At 40.7% G+C, this 23,024-nt stretch overlaps 1 protein-coding gene across 6 annotated transcripts in view; it reads left to right on the top strand.

The window, feature by feature from the left end:
- Window positions 1-23,024, top strand: part of LOC104612253 (diacylglycerol kinase 1-like) — a 90,825-nt gene that overhangs the window by 62,112 nt on the left and 5,689 nt on the right. For 5 of the 6 annotated variants that reach the window (XR_016080240.1, XM_010279611.3, XM_010279610.3 and 2 more), the window contains exons 11-12: window positions 13,396-13,483; window positions 22,374-22,490. Coding sequence is in view for 4 of the 6 variants with exons in the window: in XM_010279611.3 (XP_010277913.1) it covers window positions 13,396-13,483; window positions 22,374-22,490 (205 nt within the window). In the remaining 2 variants the exon portion in view is untranslated. Of the gene's footprint in view, window positions 1-9,851; window positions 10,085-13,395; window positions 13,484-22,373; window positions 22,491-23,024 lie in introns of all 6 variants that reach the window. The other variant, XR_016080241.1, reaches the window with a different exon arrangement.

Raw genomic sequence — 23,024 nt, 5'->3', positions numbered from 1 at the left:
TTGCGACAGGAGCCCAGTGGCAGTTACGCCTGATTTGACAAGAACGCCCCTATAAAAGCCTTTTAGGCGAAGGGGAGAGACACATTCACTCATTCTGAACTTGGATTATCTTACTTACTCACGAGTTAACCTCGCGAGCATAGTGATCTAGCATGACCTACACTCTTAGCTTTTTATTCTCTTTCCTTCCTCCCCAGCATTCTAACTTAAGCTTCGGAGTATTCCCGTCGGGCAAATCCTCGGGAATCCTTCATCTTCATCTTCTCAGGTGCCGTTTGTTGCCAACAAGGAGCCACTCAACAGCCAGGTAGTGTCCAAATCGTGCCGCATCATCTTCATTATTTGTCATTTGAAAATTGTTTTGGGATTTTTTGAGGAAGATGAATGGTTATGGAGTTGAAAATAAGTTGGGCTCAGAGTCCGAACAGGTTCCGGGAGCACTTGTAGACTCTTTATTGGTTGTGGCCATAGTCAAGCTTGATGGGACTAACTATCTAGCATGGTCACAATTAGTAAAGATACATGTTTATAGTAGAGTCAAGTGGGGATATATTTCTGGTAGCAAGAAAGCACCAAAGGAAGATGACCCGTCTCATGAAAAATGGTTGCAAGAGAATTCCACTATTATTGATGAAGGGATGAGAGATCCATCATATGGATGGCCGAACCTTGCAGAAAGGTTGGGCGAAATTTCAAAAATTTCTCTCCCATTTAAGAATCGCATTCCCTATTTTAGAAAACTGCATTTTCAATGATCAATCTTGAATCCAAAACCATACCAGATCTGAAACCAATAGGAAGTGAGGGATATACCTGATACGAAGTAGCAGTAATTCCCAATGAAGGTGTTCTCGCCCAAGGAGAAGACCAAAACCCGCTTTCACTGAAGATGACAGTGTGTGGTGAAGCAGAATCAACATGATGACTCTTCAGCAAGAATCGAACAAGGGCTGGTGAGCACGACTTTGAAGGGATGAGAGATCCATCCTATGGACGCCCAAAGATTGCGGAATAAGGGGCGAATTTCAAAAATTTTATCTCTCCCTTCAACTGGGAATCGTATTCCCTATTTAGAAAATCATATTTTCAAGGATCAATCTTGAACCATAAACTAAACCAGATCTGAACCAAAAGGAGTGGGAGAGGATTATACCTGATACGGAGAAATACTATCTCCCAATGGAGGTGTTCACGCCCAAGGAAGGATCCAAAATCTGCTCCCACTGAAGATGGCGCAGTGAAGGATGGAGCAGAATCAGCAATGTTCTTCAAAAGAATTTGACCCTTCGCAAGAATCAACTGGACGGCTTGTGAGTACAGCTCCAACCAATCTTTTCCCAAAAGATTGAGATCAAGATCAAATCTTGATTGCTCCCAAGAACTGGAGATCGAACTGAAGGAATGGCAATGGCAGGAAGGTGGCGGCAGGAGAGAATTCACAGTATGCAGGAAATCTCTCAATCTCTCTTTTTCAAAGAGAAGAATGCTATTGATGTTGTTGTTCTTCAAGGCTGCCGCCCCCTTCCCCTTTTATAATCTTAAAGGGTTCAGCTCCTAATCAGATTAGGAGTTGCTAATCCAAATCATATTTGGGTTAGAAGTCCCTTAGTGATAAGGGATAATCCTTATCTTATCTGCAGATCAGATCAGCTGTCTCCTAATCTAATTAGGAGGTTTCCAGATCTAAATCTTATTTAGATCTTGGACTCTCTGAGTGGATAGGGTCTAAGCCCAATCCTTTTAGCTGACCCACTTCAGAATTCGCCCCCTTTAAATGACTGATCAAATCAGCCCAGTTCGAAATGGGCTTAAGGCCCATTTAAGGTTATGTACTCAAAAAGCCTTCCAAACTACTGCCCAGTTGGGCTTCCTTGTATGGCGTGGGACCCAAGCATTGATCTACACATCAGCCACATGGGTTCAGCCCAGCCTTTGTTACAAGGCCTGGCCGAATGCACTGCTGAAGACAGTGTACCCCCTGAAACCCATCAAATGGGCTCTATGGGCCCAACACTTACACTAAGTGGTCCCTGGGCCAAGCCACCTTGTAACACCCAGGGACTGTGGGCAGATGCAAGATTAGCCCATCAGGTGTTATCCTCAATGGTCTTACACTTAACCTCTCAGCCCATAATGATCATACACTGCCCGACAAGAGAGGACTTCTCCCTCGGCTGCAAGGAACGGTGTTGCACTCTCCACTCATATGGATCCCGGGAATTAAAAACTTCTTGCAAACATTTTAGAAACCATATATACTTTTATATCTTATATAAAATATATTTTGCAAAACAAATCTCAACGGTTGAAATCGGCTGCCGGCAGTCTTGGTTTCCATCAGTGAGAGTGCATCCCCGATCATTACCTTTGTCCAACAAAGGGGCTGATCCTGTCACTATGATCACCCACTCAGATGAATTCTCGGACTGTCCCAACATACCCAGGTTTTGACCCCCGCTAAGGATCTCACTGATTGGTACATCAAAGATAGCCCAATCCAACACCTAGTGCAGTATCATAATCGAGTCTAGGGGTCGGGTGTAACTTTCCAGTTTTGCCCATCAATCTCCAAGGTCCAGGGCAATACTGGAAATCTGGTCCAGTTCAAAGATTCAATTAATCCTACACTGTATGTGTCTAGGGTCTCACCCTGGCAGCTGAGACAGGCCACCCCAACCGACTTGGTGGCACCACAGTGTCAGCCTTGTCAGGATAGGTCTCCCCAGACCGACCCACTGGCTGTGAACATTCTAAACTAACACGAGTCTCATTAAGTGTCCAGTTTAAGGGTATTACACAGAAACATACCAAGGGAACATGAATCAAATATGTATCTTTATTCATTTACAATAAACTCATAAAGTACATCATTCTGATTGAAGCTAAGGGCATACAAAACTGTCTAACAGAATTCAGATTGCTTCTTCTACCAAGGAGCAATATAAAGAATACTTCTTGATCAATTCCACAAGTGGAGATCGAACTAGGTAGGGGCGGCAAAACCAGGAGAGAACTTTGCAAATTGTTGCATATTAAAACTGAGGAATTCACCCCCTATTTATAGTCTTCTTTGGATCAGCCTCCTAATCTAATTAGGAGAGAGTTCCTTGATACAAATATGATATTTGGATCTGGACTCTTAAATGGATAAGACTTATCTTATACTTTCAGTTAATCCTAATCAGATTATAAATCAGATCTTGCCTCCTTTTAATTAACTAACTTAAGCTCAGTTTGAATTGGGCCTTAGGCCCATTAAGCTTATGTGCTCACTTACTCCTTGACCTGCTGCCCAGTTGGCTCTCTTTGTATGTCGTGGGACCCTAACATTGATCTATACATCAGTCACATGGGTTCAGCCCAACCTCTATTATAAGGCTTGGCCGAATTCAATGTAAGAGACAGTGAACCCTTGAGTCCATCACCATGGGCTCTTAATGGGCCCAACATTTACACTAAATGGTACTTGGATCCAACCACCTTATGAAAACCCAAGCACTCTCTACTCACTTGGATCCCAAGAAATTAAACATTTTGCAAACATTTTTGAAACCATAATATATATGTATATCTCTATATAAATATACTTTGCAAAAATAAATCCCAACGTTTGAAATCAACTACCAACAGTTTAGGTTTCCCTCAGAGAGAGTGCATTCCCCGATCATTCACTTTGTCCGACAAAGGAGATGATCTTGTTACTATGATCACCCACTCAGATGAATTCTGGGATTGTCCCAACATACCCAGGTTTTGACCCCCTCTAAGGATCTCACTGATTGGCATGTCAAAGACAGCCAATTTGACACCTAGTGCAGTACTATAATCGAGTCTAGGGGTCAGGTGTAACATTCCAATTTTGCCCATCTATCTCCAAGGTCCAAGGCAATACTAGAATTTGGTCTGGTTCATGGTTTCAAGAAAACCCACACTGCATGTACCTCAGGTCTCATCCTAATAGCTGAGACAAGCCACCCCAACCAACTTGGCGGCACATTATGTCAGCCTAGGCAGGATATATCTCTCCAGATCTATCCAACGACTGTGAAGATACTAAACTAACACGAGTCTCATAAGTGTCCAATTTAAGGGTATTGCATAGAAACACACCAAATCACATGAATCAATTATGTACTTTATTCATTTACAATAAATGACATAATGTACATCAATCTGATTGGAACTAAGGGCATACACTGTCCAACAGCTCCCACTTGCACTTAGGTCCAATTGGGTACAAGCCGAAGTCCCATACTTTCCACGTATTTCTCAAACACTTTATGTGTCAGTGGCTTAGTCAATGGGTTTTCTACATTTTCCGCTGTTGCTACCTTTTGAATCAGGACGTCCCCTCTTCCAATTATCTCCCGCAGTACATGGTACTTCCTCTCGATGTGGTTCGACTTCGAGTGTGCTCGTGGCTCCTTAGCCTGAGCAATGGCTCTAGTGTTGTCATACAACAGTGGAATGGGTGATGTGTTGGATGGAAATACTCCTAATTCCTGAATGAACATCTTCATCCAAATAGCTTCCTTGGCAGTTTCACTTACGGCAATGTATTCGGCCTCGGTTGTGGAATCTGCTGTGGACCCTTGTTTACTGCTTTTCTAGTTAACAGCACACGATCCTACCGTGAAGATATAACCAGATGTAGACTTTCTATCATCTGGGTCTAATTGGAAATCGGTATCAGCATACCCCTGGATCTATAGTGAATTACCATCGAATACCAGACAAAACTCTTTTGTCCTTCAAATGTATTTTAGTATGTTTTTCACAGTGGTCTAATGTTCCTGCCTTGGGTTAGATTGGTATCTGCTTACCGCACTCACTGCTTGAGCAATGTCAGGACGAGTGCACAACATTGCATACATGATGCTCCTTACGGCTGAGGCATAGGGAATCTCTTTCATGCCCTCAATCTCTTCGGGAGTCTTGGGAAACATACCCTTGGAGAGAGTGACTACGTGTCTGAAATGAACATTTCCTTTCTTGGAGTTCTCCATGTTGTATCTTTTGACAATTTTGTCAATGTAAGCAGATTGGGATAATTCTATTATCCTCTTCAATCTATTTCTATAGAGTTGAAGACCCAATATGTAGGAAGCTTCTCCAAGATCTTTCATGGAGAATTGTTGTGAAAGCCATACTTTCATCGTAGTTAACATTCCTACATCATTCCCAATGAGTAGAATGTCATTTACATATAGAACCAAGAATGTAACATTATCTCCCATTGTCTTTTTGTAAACACTGGGCTCATTTGGATTTTTCTTAAAGTCAAACCGGATGTTCCAACTCCTAGAAACTTGCTTAAGTTCATATATGGATCGGTTGAGTTTACATACCATGTGTTCCTGACTAATAGGTATGAAACCTTGCGATTGCTGCATATAGATATCTTTAGTAAGATTTTAATTCAAGAACGCGGTTTTGACATCCATTTGCCAAATTTCGTAGTCATGGTATGTTGCTACAGTTAGTAGGATCCTAATGAATTTAAGCATGGTCACGAACGAAAAGGTTTCTCATAATCGATTCCCTCTTTCTGAGTGTATCATTTCGCCACAAGACGAGCCTTGTAGGTCTTAACCTTACCATCAGAGCCCTTCTTCCTCTTATAGATCCATTTGCAACCAATTGCTTTTACCCCAGGGGGCGGATCTATTAGAGTTCAGACTCCATTGGTCTCCATTGAGTCCATCTCAACTCTCATTGCATTTACCCACTTCAAGGAATCTATGTCCAATATAGCTTCTGCATAAGTCACGGGATCCTCCTCACTAGTCGTGGCTTCCACCAAGTAACTTTATTGGTCATAGCCGTAACGAACTGGAGGTCTGGAAACTCAGATAGATCTTCTAGGTTGGTTATTTTCTGGAGCATGTGGGACATCTCCTACTACCCATGGGTTCTCCTCATCAAGAACAACTTCCTGATGAAGATTATCCAGGATGTAATCTTCCTCTAGGAAGTGGCATTTCAACTGCAAAACACTTTTTTCTCTTTTGGATCATAGAACAAGTAACCTACAGAGCCTTTGGGGTAACCTACAAATAGACAACGACTGGTCTTGGATTCCAATTTGTCTGCACTAGTTCTTTTAACATGTACTAGACAATCCCAAATCTTCAAGTGTCTTACACTTGGTTTCTACCGGTCCATAGCTCATATGGAGTCTTAGGAACGGATTTGGTTGGAACCCAGTTCAACACGTAAATCGCAGCCTCTAATGCGAAACCTTAAAAGGATGTGGGTAATTCTGAGTAGACGAGAAGTGAACGGACCATATCTAATAGAGTCCGATTTCTCCTCTCTGATACACCGTTTAATTGTAATGTAGCAGGAGGAGCCAGTTGTGATACAATCTCATTTTCCTTTAAGTAGTCCCTGAATTCGTTAAAGAGATACTCGCCGCCTCGATATGATCGAAGGATCTTAATTTATCTTCCTAACTGTTTCTCGTCTTCTTGTCTGAACTCTTTGAACTTTTCAAATGATTCAAACTTATGTCTCATTAGATACACGTAACCATACCGTGAAAAATCATCGGTAAATGTTATAAAATAAACGTGTTGGTTACGTGTCCTAATATTTATGGGACCACATACATCAGTATGTATAAGGTCAAGTGTGTCTGTAGATCTTTCAGACTTTCTTGTAAATGGCCACTTCGTCATCTTACCCTGAAGGCAAAGTTCACAAATGGAAAGATCTTCTATAGTTAGAAAATCCAAATAACCATCATTTACCAACCTTGTGATACAATCTATATTAATGTGGCCAAGTCGGTAATGCCATAGACACGTGGGATTAACTGTATCGCGAGTCCTCTTCTTGGGGATTATTTCTGATGTAGTTTCGGTAATGTTTGTTTTCAGAAATGGATGGAGAACATAGAGATCGTTCTCAAGTTCTTCATATGCGAGGAATTTGTTATTTCGTTTAATAGTAATTACATTACTAAATAAGATAGAATAACCATCCAAACACAATTTTGAGACAAAAATCAAATTTCTTCTTAAATTAGGTATAAAAAGGCAATCTTTAAGTATGGGCTCAAACAATCATGGTTTGAGAGGTTTAGGGCTACTCTTGTTACCTTCGGTTACACATAGACTCAATTTGATCATACCCTCTTTGTGAAAAAGAGATGTTCATTAGTGGTATATCTTATAGCCTATGTGGATGACTTTGTATTGATTGGCATTGATGTGATAGGGACTAATAATCTTAAAGCCTTCCTCAATGCAGAGTTTGAGTTGTATGGTATTCAAGGCTTATGGGATGGAAGGAAATGTGGGAGGATTGTATGGTATTCAAGGCTTATGGGATGGCCCATGGTGTTTGGGGGGGGGGGGGGGGGATTTCAATGTAATCATGTTTTATAATGAATCAAATAACCCCCAAAGATCGGTTACTACAAGTATGAGAAATTTCAATGAATTAATTAACACCTGTGGACTAAAGGAATTACCCTTTCTACAAGCTAACTTTACTTGGTCAAATTTCCAAGAAAACCTCCTTTGTTCCAAACTTGATAGATTCCTTCTTAATGTAGAGCGGGAGGATCATTGGAGGAATTTGGTGGCTAAAACCCTTCCTAGAGTTACATCTGATCATTGCCCTATACTATTAGGTCAAGATGTTCTAGGTTTTGGCCCTCGACCTTTTAGGTTTGAGAACATGTGGCTAGCCCATCTGGATTTTGAACGAAAGGTTGGGGAGTGGTGGAATGAAGATTTGAGAGGGGTTAAGTGGAAAGGTGTAAGGTTCCACAAAAAGTTAAAGAGACTAAGAGCAAGGATTAAAGAGTGGAATCGAGAGCATTTTGGAAGGGTAGAAGATCAAAAGAATTCTTTGATGTCTAGGATTGATGAACTAGACTCCAAAGAATCGCAGGGAGGTATAAATGAGCAAGAAAGGTTGTTGAGAAGCAGGTTAAAAAAGGAATTGGAAGATGTTCTCCTTAGAGAAGAGATCTCATGGAGGCAAAAGTCATGATACAAATGGATCAAAGAAGGGGACGGTAATACAAAATTTTTCCATGCGTTGGCTAATGGGAGGAGAAGAAGAAATTATGTGGCCAAATTAGAAGTGGATGGGGAAGAAGTCATAAATCAAGATGAGATAGCAAAAGTGCTGGTGGATCATTTTAAATCAATTGCAGGGAAGCCTCTGAATAATAGACTAAGGTTGGAAGGTCTAGATTGGCCCATGTTGTCTGAAGAGCAAGCAAGATGGTTAGAGAGGAGTTTTGAAGAAGAGGAAATTAGGCATGCAGTGTTTTCAATGGATAGATCCAAAGCCCCTGGACCAGATGGCTTCACCATGACTTTCTATCAAGATTGTTGGAATGTGGTAAGAGAAGACCTTTGTGCTGTGTTTAAGGAATTTGAAGTTAATAGCAAAGTACGCCCTGGAGTTAATGCCACTTTCACAGATCTAATCCCTAAGAAAAAAGAAGCAAAAAACCCTAAAGATTTTAGGCCGATTAGTTTGGCGACTAGCATTTACAAAATCCTGGCTAAAGTGTTATCCTTGAGGATTAAAGTAGTGCTACCCTCCATCACTAGTCAAGCATAGGGAGCTTTCGTGCAAGGGAGACAAATAACAAATTAGATTCTAATAGTGAATGGATGTGTGGAGGATATGAGAAAGTCCGGAAAGCAAGGGTTTGTTTGTAAGTTGGATTTAGAAAAGGCCTATGATCTGATGGATTGGAGCTTCTTACTAGAAATCCTAGGGTGTTGTGGGTTTGGAGTTAGATGGTGTAATTGGATAAAGGGTTGCATAAGTTCTTGCCATTTTTCGGTTTTGGTTAATGGGGTAGTCAAGGATTTTTTCCCAGCTCTTAGAGGTTTAAGGCAAGGTAACCCCCTTTCCCCTTTCCTTTTTACCCTAATTGCAAATGTTTTTAGTAGCTTGATCTCTAAGGCAGATAGGGAAGGTGTAGTGAGAGGATGGAGGATAGGAAGGAATGGTATTAGGATGACCCACTTACAGTTTTCCGATGACCTAATAATCTTTTGTGAAAGGGGTGATAGGAGAACAACAAGTAATCTCAAGTCTTTGATAGAGTGCTTTGAGAGAGTATTAAATCTGAAAATAAATTTTGAAAAGAGTTGTGTGGTGGGAGTGAATCTGGATGAGAGGACCCTTAAGTTGGTGGCTGAGTCTTTAGGTTGTCCTATTTCTTATTGGTCTTTACAGTACTTAGGTCTTCCTCTTGGAGCCAACTCTAAGGAGAGCACTTTTTGGGCCTCGGTTTTAGAGAAGTTTGAGAAAAGGTTGGCCTCATGGAAAAGGAACTATATTTCTTCTAGGGGTAGAGTTACCTTACTGAGAGTTTCCTTAGCAAATCTGTCGATCTATTATTTCTTTGTGTTTAAGATTCTGGTCAAGAAAGCCAAGAAACTAGAGAAATTAATGAGAAATTTTCTTTGGGAGCCAGGGGAGGAAAAAAAGGATCACTTAATAAATTGGGGATTAGTGTGTAGTGTAAAGAGATTGGGCTGAATGGGTCCTAGTATCATCTCTTGTAATATCTTTTCTTTTATTGTTGGCTAATGGGCCTCTCTTAATGGGCCTGTTATTTCTTTTTGTTTAATCTCTTTATGTTACTGTCTAGCTGGCCGCCCACTTAAGGGCATACTTGTCATTACTCTAACTTTAATTCTTAATAAAAAAATGATTAGAGGAGAAAGGGAAGATAATTAGATTCTTCTTCTTCTTCCTTCTCTTTTCGCCATCTTCTTCTCTTGTGTTGCTGCTCTTACTTCTCTTCTTCCTTTTTCTTCTAATCTTCAAATTTACACCTAAATATTTGAGGACTGATTTACATCTTGTAGGAGGAAAGAGGAAGGTGGATTGGGACTGGGGAATTTAGTTTTGAAGAATAAAGCACTCCTAGGAAAATGGTTGTGGAGATGGCCCCTAGAACAGGAGAGACTTTGGCATGAGGTGATAGCATACATGGCAGTTTGGGCAATGGATGGGATGCTGGTGTATCGCGTTGAGCCACTCTGGCAACTCCTTGGAAAGCAATTCAGAATATCCTTCCTCTTTTCCTCAACTGTATCAGGTATGATGTCAATTTTGGTACTTCTATTTTGTTCTGGGAAGACATTTGGGTGGGCAATTCTGCCCTTAAGGAAAGTTTCCCTTCTCTCTATTCCATTTCTTGATACAAGGGTAAAACAATTTCTCATTTTCTTCCAACATCTAATTCTCCATCTTCCTTGAGTTGGGACTTTGGATTTCATAGGGGTTTGAGGGATCATGAACTCTCTCATGTTTTAGACCTGTTGTCACTGCTTGAAAGTGTTTTTCTGGACCTTTCCGGTTCTGATGTGAGACTTTGGTCTCCAAACCCAAAAGGTTACTTCACATGTGCTTTCTTTTTTAAGTCCTTTTGCTCTCCCTTGAGACAAGTGGGCTTCCCAGTTAAGGAGATTTGGTCTAAACATGTACCTCCTAAAATTATTATTTTCTGCTGAGAGGTTTTCTATAGGAAAATCAACACTTCAGATTTACTGCAGAAGAGAAGGCCTTCTATGTTTTGTCTCCTAATTGGTGTGTATTTTGTAGGGCTAATGGTGAGGATTGCTCTCACTTACTTTTAACCTGTCCTTTTTATGCTGCTATTTGGGGTTGGATCTTTGCTTTGTTTGGTTGCAGATGGAATGACCACATCCATAGATCAGATCTTTGATTCTTCCTTCTTTGCGTGGCCCACAAAAACTGGTAGAACAATGTGGAGGAGCATTACAGGGTACCAGCTGTATGGGTACCCCTCAGAAGACTGGACAAAGCTGAATTTTGATGATAGCAGTCAAGGAAATTTGGGGCATTCAAGGATTGGTGGGGTGCTGAGAGACAAAGATAGTAATATATTAGCTTTGTTCTCAGACTCTGTGGGTATAGGAGACTCTATCATAGTTGAGCTCCTAGCGGCAGTACAAGGCATTCGGGTTGCAAATCAATTAGGAGTTCAAAATTTGATTATTGAAGGAGACTCCAAAGTTGTTGTGGGTTGGCTAAAAAATCTAGATTCAGTGATCTGGTGCTACAGGGGTATTATGAGGAAAGCTAAATGGTTCTTAAGGAACATGAATGTTATTTTTCAGTGGGTGGGTAGGACAGCTAACACCATAGCGAATGGGTTAGCTAAACAAGAGGTATCAAGGGAATAGTTTTTCTGGGCAGCTTTGTAAACTTTTTGTTACTAGTCTGAGGTAGTACATTGTTGCTATTGTGGAGAGGTACTAGCTCGTGCCCCTCCTTTGGGAAGGCTGTATTGTAATATCTTATTGATTTTATTGAATAAAATTCAATCATTTATCAAAAAAAAATGGGAGTAAGAGCGGTGGCTACCCCTATTGATACGAGTCACAAGCTTTCTGCTTCTAATGGAGAACTGTTGAAGGATAGGGGAGTGTTTCAAAGGTTGTTAAGGAAACTGCTATTATCTATGTACGACTCGCCCTGACATTGCATATGTTGTTAGTTGCATTATCCAATTCATACATGCACCCAGAGATATACATATGGTAGCAGCAAAGAGGATTTTATGTTACTTGAAGAGTACTCTGAGGAAAGGTATTATTTTTGCTAAGCATGGCCACATGAAACTAGAAACCTATATAGATGCTAATTGGGCAGGTAACATTGATGGTAGGAGGTCAACTTCGGGATAATATAGTATGGTTTCCGGTAATATTGTTTCTTGGAGGAGCAAGAAACAATCAATAGTTGTTAGATCTTCAGCTGAGGCAAAGTACAAAGCTATGGCTCATGGAGTTTCTGAGTTGCTTTGGCTTCGGTCCCTGGTGGAGGAATTGAGTGTTGAGTATGATAGACCACTAATGTTGTATTGTGACAATTAGGCCGCCATTAACATTGCCCACAATCCTATACAACATGATAGAACAAAGCACATTGAAGTTGACAGGCATTTCATCAGAAAAAGAGTGGCTTTTGGAGAAATTTGTCTACCTTTCATTGCATCTGAAGAACAGTTAATTGATATTCTTACCAAAGGAGTCTCCAAGGTGAAACTACAGCATGATACAAGCAAGGTGGGCATGATTGACATCTATGCTCAACATGAGGGGTAGTGTAGAGAAAATGGGCTGAATGGCCCATAGCCCATAGTTGTGTTTTTATTTTTTTATGTTCTGTTTTGTTAATAGGTCTTTTCTTATGGACCTGTTAGCATTAGCATCTTATGTTTTAATTAGCTAGCTGCCCCACTAAATGCTTACTTGTAATTTCTAATTATTAGTGATTAATCTTTTAATGAAAAGGATTAGGGAAAAGAGAGAGAGAGTACGAACAACTCATTTCTTTCACCCCTTTCTCCTCAATCGTTCTTTTCCTCTTCTTCTCTTCTGATTGTCTTCTTTTTGTTTCTTCACCTTTTTAATCAGACTTCTTATTCCTTTATTGGGGATTATTTTTCTTCTCTTTTCTTTTCTCTTTTTTTTTATTTTGAGAAAGGTAAAGTAATTTTATTCAAAGATCAAATAGAAAATAGAACAACAGACTTTTAGGGGGTAACCCCACAATCTGGACTTACACCCCTGAAGTACATATACAACCAAAGGTTCAACAAATCAACAGATCAAAGGAGCTGCACTGTGGACTCATGGGAAAACTCCTTTCCCCTATGTAATTTAGGAAGAGGTTCTTTTTTTTATGTAGAATGACAAAATGGGGCATTGGATTGAGCTGGGTACCTTCATTTGAGCATATTAATTTTATATCTTTTAGCACCATTTCTTGAGTCTTGACATAGTAGCTTTTACATACTGTTCAGTATTGTGCATTTCTGTCTAATAATAGTCCTGATCTTCTGTAAACGTGTAAACATGATTTTTTTTACTATTAACTTTTAAACCTATCTCTTTCTCCCTATATACATTATGTTCAAATGCTTAAAGAATGAATTTACAAATTTATGCATATTTATCTAGATTTGACTTTGGATTTAAATACAAAATTATGTACTTCCCTTTTTTGGCAATCTTACTTGTGTGGTGCCATTGTTGTCAGTGGAATCCCAAATGGTTGATTAAGGCTTAATCAGTTAGGTTGAGCTGAGTATTATGTCAGTGAAGAGAGAGGTTAAAGTGTTTCTTTAATCTTGGGAAACAAATTGTGTTCTTTGTGCACCCATTGTGAAGCATATTGTCCACAATCATTAAAACTGAAAAAGGAGATGGTGTCTATTTTTTCCATTCTACTAATGTACAACAGTGCTTTACTGGGTGTTCCTTGTGCACCTATTATTCACCACATTTTGCAGAATGGGGATGTTGAAAATTACTTCTCTTTTGCCATATAAACCTTTCTTTATGGTTAGCCTAATAATTTGCTTGTCTTTATGTACAGCATCAGGTCAATTGTTTGTCTAAACTTGCCTAGCTTTTCTGGTGGACTAAATCCATGGGGAACACCAAATATGAAGAAAGTGTGGGATGTGAGTTCTACTTTCCCTTTTAATATTTGTTTTGGGAGATAGATAATTTTTATTTTTTATTTTTGATGAATAATGAGTGAATTTATTTATAGATTAAAAGCATAAAAGATGCACAGAGAAAATTCCCAAGATGAGGCACAAGATGCAGCTTTAGATTAAAGCAAAAATTACAGTTTAGCCCAAAACATCTGATTCCTATGCACCCCTTGTTTCTCTAATGAATCTGCTAACCCATTTGCTGATCTTCTTTCCCATTGGAACTGGACTGACACATTTGTAGTTAGCCATTTGAATCTTTGTAAAGCTTCTTTATAGGACCATCTGGTTCTTTTAACCATTGGATCACCAGCTCGGAATCACCTTCAATTAACAACTGTTAACAGTTCAGTTCCTTGGCAAATTCAGCTCCTTGTAACACTACTTGAATTTCTTCATTGACTGAGTCCCCTACTCCTGCCCTTCGGTATTTCTAAACACTCCCCCAACACCCGAAGGACCCGGATTGCCTAAACTGCTGCCATCAAAGTTGAGCTTAATGATACCCTCTTAAGGAGGTTTCCATTCTGCTAATGGTTTAGGTCTTGTACTAGAGCTCTTGGCAACTGCTTCCCAGTTTCTCCATAAATCATCAAAGGAGAACGGGGAAAACAGTTCCAGGGTCTTTACCCAATTAATGGCTCTATTAATTAAGCAATCCTATACAATGATCTCGTTCCTCTCCTTCACATCAAAGATCCTGGCATTTCTTTCTTCCCAAACAGTCCAAACCAGTGCAGCCCTAGCACACCTCCACAAGACTTTACCTCTTTTCTTAGGCCACCTGAAGGTTGTAAGCTCGAATAGTTTGCTAATCTGCGTTGGCATTGTCCACCTGCATCCAAAGAGATTTAGAAGCTTTTCCAGAGACATACAACAAAGGGGCAAGGTATTAGTAAATGGTAACAACTTTCTCCACTTGCTTTGCAGAGGACACACCAGTTGGGGGAAATACTCAGACAAGTTCTTCTTCTTTGTAGGTTGTCCAATGTGTTTAGCTTTTCAAGATAGGCCTCCCAACAAAGGGCTCCCACTTTAAGGGGAATAGGTTTAGACCAGACCTATTTACAAGGGAAAGGCTAAGAGCTAGGGACAAAGCATAAGGAAGAGAAAAAGGAGACGTAAGAGAAAGAGCCCGAAGGGTTAGGGGAACAAATATGAGCATTGGGTTTAGAAGGATCTAGACAAATAGAATCAAGGAAGCAAAGTAACTATGTTGTCTGGTCAAGCTCAGAGTCTCTTAAATATCTCCTGAAACCCAAATCCCAACTAAAACCAAAAGAAGATGAAAATGAGACAAATCTTTGAATAGGTTCATTTTTAAAGCAAGAGAGGGAATACAAAGGCAAAAAAAGATCCTTGAGGGTTGAGTTTCCAATCCATAAGTCCTCCCAAAAAAGAACCCTATCCCCAGTACATACATCATACCTGAATAAGTTTAAGAATTGTGGAAGAACGCCATGGATTGCCTTCCAAGGAGAGTTCAACGTGGCCCTCTGAGAAATGCCAGCATCCCAAGCATTGCCTTCTGCTCCATGAATACTCTCTACAATTTTGTGCCAAAGTCTTTCCTCCTCCAAAGCCACTTACCCAAAAGGGCTGAGTTTTTCTTACCTAGGTTACCCAATCCCAGATCCCCCATCCTCCCTTTTCTTGCATATTAATTCCCATCTTACCATATGATCCTTCCTTTCCTCTCCTGGCTCCCACAAAAAGTTCCTCATCAATTTCTCTACTTTCATTACCTCCCTTTGCGGCATCCTAAATACTAAAAGAAAGTAAATTGGGAGATTTGCTAAGGTGGATTGAATTAAAGTAATTCAACCCCTAGGGTCACATAATTTCTTTTCCAAGCTGCCAGTTTCTTAGCACATCTTTCCACCACGGGATTCCATCCCTCCCTAGGATTGGCTCCTAATGGTAACGCCAAGTATCTCAAAGGTCAACTAGATGTCAGACAACCTAATTCCTCAGCTACCCCACCTAATTCCTCCTCCTTTAAATTCATCCCCACTACACAACTCTTTTGGAAGTTGATCTTTTAGTTTTTGACACAACCTCAAACAACTTTATCACCCCTTTCAAGTTCCTTGCTATCTGAGGGTCCCCTGTCTTACATAAAAGGATAGTGTCGTCTGCAAACTCTAGGTGTGTAACAATAACACCTTCTCTTCCAACCCTCCATCCTCTAATCAGATTCAACCTGTCCGCTCTCAAAATAAGTCTACTAAAAACATCTGCTAACAAGGTATAGAGGAAGGGAGAGAGGGGAACCCCTTGTTTCAGCCCTTTAGTAGCTGGAAAGAAATCTCTAACCATTGCATTAACCAACAAAATAATAAGCAATAGTGAAACAACATTCAATCCAACCACACCACCTATCTCCAAACCCAAAATTCCTCAAAACTTCCATAAAAAATGACCAATCTACTAGATCGTACGCTTTCTCCAGATCCAATTTACAAACAAATCCCTTGTTCCCCCTTATCTTAAAGTCTTCCACACATTCATTATCTATCAGGACTTGACCAGTGATTTGTCTGCCTTGAATGAAAGCCCCTTGTAGTTGACTTATTAAGGAGGGCTAAACTATTTTTAACCTCAAGGAGATTACTTTAGCCACTATCTTGTAGATACTAATCACCAAACTGATGGGTCTGAAATATCTTGGCTGAATTGCATCTCCCTTTTTAGGTATCAAGGCTAAGGTGGAGTTGATCCCTGAGCTAATAGAATGCTCCTCAGCAAACTCCTCAAAGACTGCCCATAAATCTGACTTGATGATATCCCAACAGTCTTGATAAAAAGCCATAGTGAAACCGTCTAGCCCTAGAGCTTTAAATCGATTCATTGAGAACAGTGCTCCCCCTTATTTCTTTCAACTCAAACTCCCTTTCCAACCAATATGCCATTTCAAGGTTCAAGCTTGGCCAATCTAATCCTACCAGACTAAAACTAGTGCCCTCCTGTCTCTTATATACCTCTTAAAGTGATTTACGGAGCAAGTGGCAATCTCCTCCTGGTCAGACACCAGCACTCCACTGACTTCCAGTTTCTCCACAAAGTTCTTTTGCCTTCTACCATGTTTTTTTTTTGATGAGTAAAGAGATAAGATTCATTAATAGAGAATTAAAGCAATTACAAGCTTCCCATGGAGAGGCACGAGCTGCGTCCTCTCCAAATAGCAGGAAGAAAGACAAAGGGAGACAGATAACAGAAAACAAAAACAAAAAAACTGAAAACGGGAAACAGATTCAATCTACAATTGAGCCCAATATAAGCTTTCCTTGTTTACCCCTTGCTTTGCAAGGCCATCAGCCATAGAGTTAGCAGATCTCCCCATCAGCCATAGTTTACCCCTTGCTTTGCAAGGCCATCAGCCATACAGTATTCTCACTGTCAAACTTCTTGTCAGGCAGTTGAATTTTTTAATTTCATTCTTAAAGCACCACACTATAGAGTTCGGGTTTTGTAGCCATTCCACTACCACCTTGGAGTCCCCTTCTATTATCAGATGTTCCACACCTATCTGCACAGCTAGTTGTACTCCTTGGATAGCAGCTGCGAGTTCCGCCCTAACAGAGTTTCCAGCTCCTATGGGCCCCGAATAGATAAGAACCACATTCCCAGCCTCATTCCTCAATACCCCTCCCACCCTTGACGGACCTGGGTTACCAAGACTACTTCCATCGAAATTCAGCTTCAAAAAGTTCTCAGGAGGGGGTTCCCAAGTCAGACTCACTTTAGTCTTTCTAGATGAACAATTATCCACTGCTAACCAATTCCTCTAAATATCACTAAATGATAAATGATGAAATAAGTCCAGTAGTTTTAGCCATAAGATCACCCTATTTAGAATGCATTCCTTCATCTCTTCTAAGTTTCTCTTCTTCTCTTGGAAAGTTCTGGTATTCCTTTCTTCCCACACGGACCAGAGTAGCGCTGCTCTTGCACACCTCCACATAATTCTTCCTCTTCTGTGTTGCCAAGGAAGGAAAGCCGGATCAAAAATCAAGCTTGCATCCGCTGGCCTGACCAACCTGCTCTTCCGCCTTCTACCATTGGTTAGTGCATGAAAAAACTTAGTATTTCCATCCCCTTCTTTGATCCACTAATGTCTTGATTTTTACCTCCAGCAAGTTTCTTATCTAAATAGAATTTCTTCCAACTCCTTCAGTGACCATCTTAGACTCCTATCTTCCACTGATAATACACCCAAACTTTCCTTGTCATCAAAAATCTCAATTTGGGATATCACATTTAATTTCCTATCCTCTGTTCTCCCAAAATGCTCTCTATTCCACTCCTTGATTTTGATTTTTAAACTTTTTAATTTCCTGTTGAAAGTTGCTTTCTCCCTTGGACTCCTTCCATCTCTTCATTCCACCACTCTTTCACCTTAATAGCAAAGTCCAAGTGAATTAGCCACATTTTCAAATTTGAAAGGTCTAGGGCCACTTAGAAAGTCTTTAGTCCTAATGCTGATTGGCCAGTGATCCGAGGTGACTCTTGGTAAAGCTCTAGCTGGCAATCCTATCCAATGCACTTCCCATTCTGAGTTAAAAATAAATCTATCCAGTTTGGAACAACTTGGGGGGTTTTGTAGGTTAGACTAAGTGAAAATGGTATGTTGAAGAGGAAGTTCTATCAATTCACAAACATCAATAAAATCATTGAATTTCCTCATGCTTGTCGTGACCAATTGGTTGGGGTTATTTGTCTTGTTTGTGAATTGAACCACATTAAAGTCACCACCTAAACACCATGGTCCATTCCACAACCCTCTAATGTCATAAAACTCTTCCCACATTAAACCTCTATCTCTATCTGTAGGGACCATAGACATTCAATAGAACCCAAGTAAACCCATCTTCCACACCTTTGAACTTCAAAGAGACTGATAATCAACCTATTAACTCCTCCATCGGTTCCACCACCTCCTTCCTCCACATTATCACAATCCCCCCAGAGGCCCCCCACTAGGGCACAAATGACCAACCTATCCCTCTAGAGCTCCACACACTTCTCGCCCATCTTGTTTTCAGGGTTTTCAATTTTGTTTCTTGTAGCATTACTATATCTGGACATTCTTTTTCTAAGAAGATCCTTTATTACCCTTCTTTTCCTAGCACTGCCTAAGCCTCTGATATTCCAGCTCAATATCTTCATATCAAAATTCAACTTAATCCCCACTCAAATAATCCCTTACTTTGGACTCTTCCATCCCTGCCCCCTTGCACTAAATTCAAGTTCAGCCGCAACATCAGATTTTAGTTTCTCTACCTCTGTCATTTTCTCTTCCTTTGCTCAGTTGTCTCTTTTTTCCCTTTCTTTTTTGCATAGGTTTTAATGTTTTCTACCTCTCTCAACTCTAACCCCATCGCTTGTACAAGATCTGCCGCCGCTTCCTTTTCCTTTTTATTTGTCCCTTCATCTACCCTCCCTTCCTTCTATGAGACATCCTGTATACCCAACTCCCCTGCATTATCTTCAGTTACAACCTCCTTCCTTTGCAGATCCTCAAAATATTCACACACCGGCCCCCAGATTTTTTCACCAAGTTACTTCCACTCATTCTCCTCCCTCCTACCTCCTACTTCACCCCTCAAATCCTGCTCACCTTGCACGCTATCCTTTTTCGGCCTCATAGGCAATGGATGGGGCCGAACAAATTCTGTTACATAGTAGACTCGTTAGTGTTCTTAAACTTAAAATAGACGTACCTTCCGAGGGGAGCTCTGTAGGAGGATCACGATTTCTTGGATTAGAATTCAATCCACATAGGTCTGTTTCGACTCCTGTAACAAGAGGTCTGGTACTGATCTGGACAACGGAACTTGGTGGCTGAACTTGGTTTTCACTCAAAATCCCCGGCGATGTGCCTCCACTTTGCAGAGAAGGTAAGTTATTAGCCATTAACAAAACATCTTGCACCTGCACAGTCTCCAGGATCACTTCGAAGTCTGCTGGATGGTCTTCAATACCTTTTCCGATAGCGATTTCTTCTCCCCTACCTCCTTCTGTCGAAGCCTCATAAAAAATAGGTACCATCGAGCTCGTTAGGTTCTTTGAACAATCTTTCTTCTCCATTAGACTCCCGAAACAGTAGTTCTGTGTCAAAGCTTTAATCTTCGTGGAACCCACCATTTCTTACCAGGCAAACGCTTCCAATGCTTGAGGTCTCTGCATCTTCAGGGTCTGAATCTTCATCGCCTGATGAAAAAATGTCTTCTTGCTCAATAGATTTATCGGAAGAGCATTTTCTACTCCTTGGATTACGGCATTCTGGAGATTGTACCAAGTTCACTGTAACCGGTCTCCAGCTTAAGCTCGTTTGCCGCTGCAAGACATTCGGCTGTGCTCCATGTCGTGGGGAAGACGATAATGGACCATAGTTAGTGTCCATCGTCGGTCTTACTAAAGCCCCCACGTGAGTGACGTGACTACTTAAAAGGTCACCTGACACCTGACCCTGCTCCATTAAGTTTTGGTCCATTTGGCCCACAATGATCATTTACATTAAACCCCTGGCCCGGCCCCTTTTCTAGCCTCTGGGCTTCAACCTCTTCAATTCTTCTGGGCTCACTCGAGCTCCCTGACATTTGACAGTCATTGGCCCATGCGGTTTCTTTATAAGGCCCAACAATTCCCCTTCTTTACTCGTTCCCACATGGCCCTCTCCACTCGCACCCACCTGGTCAAATTGCTTCGGTTCTTTTTGCTAAGGTCTTGAGCCACGCCAGGCTCTTTCTTTTGGCAATTCAGGTTCTTTATTAGTGAAACCTGTAGCCAAATGGTCAAACTACTTGTCAGTCCTTAGCATAAGATTTAGACCCCATCTCCCCAATCTTCCCTCCTATTTGTTCCCCTGTTTTATCCTCTGACACCTTTCCAACTTCATTCCCTAAACTTTCCTTATTAGAGTAAGTTGCGGCCAAATTTGAATTCACCAATCCTGCTTGTCCGCGTAGCCAATCTTCTTCAACCTGTTCATCTGCCTCCCTTCTTCCTTCTCTCCACAGAGAAGCTTCAATGGCTGTTACTAGCCATACAGAATAAGAAACACCGTCAACCATCACCTTAATCATACGAGGAATATCTTCAGGGAAAACATTACTCAGAGAGACAGCTGCTGACTGGAGGTCTCTGCGGAATATACCATACAACCGAGCTTTGCACAGAGCAGCTATGGATTCAAACACCTCATTTGTCCAGAGATGAAACGGAAGTCCCACAATCCGAACTATTACCTTGTCTTGGACATTCAAGTCTTTGGAATTGGATAGAGGGGTCCACTTAGATATAGTCACAGTTCCTGCTTCCAGATGTAGCTCAGAGGATGTAGTTCCTCCCCTTCTAGCTCTAGCAGTGCTTTGCTTTCCTCAAAGGGAGTTACAATAATAGTGCACTTTAAGTTTAATTTCTTCAGTAACTCATAACCAACCTTCTTCCAATCAGTCAATGGAGCTGTAGAAGATACTTTGAATTTTTTCTCCCAATCTGACTTGGTAGTCCTGAGGATTAACCTACAATCCTTATTAGCTTGTCCCACAGCAATCAACCCTTCTGTCTCTTTGAAAGTCACCTTCTCCCTCCTTGCAGAGACTATGCTGGGATCATGTTTCTCCTTTGGTGTCTCTAATAGATTGCCGATTCTCTCCCCTGATAGAGAAAGTCTTCAAAACCTCTGAGACCTCTTTCCAACCAGTCGTTTGTTTTCCTTCTGGGAAGCATACCATTTGCCTGCCTGTGTTCCCAAAAAACTCCACTAGCACCACAAATCTTCCTTTAGCATTCTTCTTCCTTTCTGCTACATATCTCCTACCACGACCTTCTATTGATCCTTTACATTCCAGCTTCGAGCTTAGCTTAGTGGCTTCTTTCAAGAATGTCCTGAACCACACTATCACTTCCTCTCCTACCAGGAATACCATAGCCATTTTCATTTCTCTGATTTTAATGGCCACTTCCCCCCACTCTGAAACTTACCAAGAGGAATTGTTTTGCTTCAACCTTCAGAACCCTTCTCCATGGTTCTGCCTGTACGAACTTACCTTCAGAACCCTTCTCCATGCCACTATCTTCCTCTCTGGTCTTTCCTTCTCTAGATCACTCCTGTGGCAAGATGGTGCAATAACATCAACTAATTCATTTGCTGGTAGGCAAAAATAAGGGACCTCTTCAATATGGCAATCCAAATGCTTCAAATGAACCTAATTTGGATGAGATTCTTTTCCTTGATACTGAGTTGGACAATCATCAAACCTTCGAGCATCCCTCCTACTATTTTGACCCGGTTCTCTAATACTAATACCTTGACGGGTGGGGGTAAAGACTATGCTTTTATCAAACACCTCTACATTCTCCACAGGGGACTTCCCTCGGTTCTCAAAACAAGCACTCCCTGAGGACTGTTGTGTAAAGCCGCCACACACCTCTAATTTCATCCGTTAGCTCATCTCTAAAATCGAACAAATCTACTACTTGGTCATTGTTATCATTCAACATCATGCCATATTCATGCTCCAAGTCATCGACATCCATGCAATCCCCAGAACGAAGACTACCTAACTGGACAGAAACCACTACTAGCTGAAGAGGATAGCACACCAGATGGAACAGAACCAGGAAAGTTACAGAAGGGAGACTGACGAAGGAAACTTCCTAAAGAACCAGTAGATTTCTACTCTAAAATTTTCAGTTTACACATGCCACTGAGACCAAGATAGACAGTTTTAATGCCACTTCAGAAAACTGTACTTTTTTTGAGTCACTTCAGAGAAGTCTAATTAATTTTCCCTTTAGATGTTTCTGCTATAGATATTTGAAAAGAATTTCATGGATTATTCTACAGAGAGACCTGACACCACCATATGTAGATGATGGCCTTCTTGAGGTTGTTGGTTTTAGAGATGCTTGGCATGGGCTTGTTTTACTTCATCCAAAAGGACACGGCACTCGTCTTGCCCAGGTTAGAATAAAAGATGTTCATCATATGATAACTTCCACTTGGTTTTGTTGGTTAGGGAATCATTTTATAATAAGCATGTAAGGTATATCATGAATGAGAAGTGGCAAAGATTTTAAAGCTGAAATTCTAGTAACATGATTTTGCTGTTATATGATAGTATTTCCACATAATCATTAAGATTTAAGAGTTAGATGTTTCTCTGCATGAAGTCAGAATATTTGATTGATATGCTTTTTCCGTTAATCTCCATCCAGCAATTACCTTACCAATTTAATATCCAGATCAGTTCATATGTTAGTCCTATATTCTCTGCCATTACGAGATTTGTGTTCATGGGACACACAAAATACATTACTGGATAAAACCAAGGATTGAAGTATTGGTATTAGTATCGTATCAAATAACTTGGATACAGATATGGATACGGATAACGCTTTGAAAATGCATGGATACGGATGAAAAATATGGAAATACTTGGATACACTAGGGAAACACATACAAATTTCATGAATACATTACTAACACTAAATTTAA

The sequence above is a fragment of the Nelumbo nucifera genome, chromosome 1 (genome assembly GCF_055504915.1).
Source record: "Nelumbo nucifera cultivar China Antique chromosome 1, China Antique-T2T, whole genome shotgun sequence".
Lineage (NCBI taxonomy): Eukaryota > Viridiplantae > Streptophyta > Magnoliopsida > Proteales > Nelumbonaceae > Nelumbo > Nelumbo nucifera.
The sequence above is the reverse complement of the archived record's forward strand: the minus strand, read 5'-3'. Positions and strand labels throughout refer to the sequence as shown.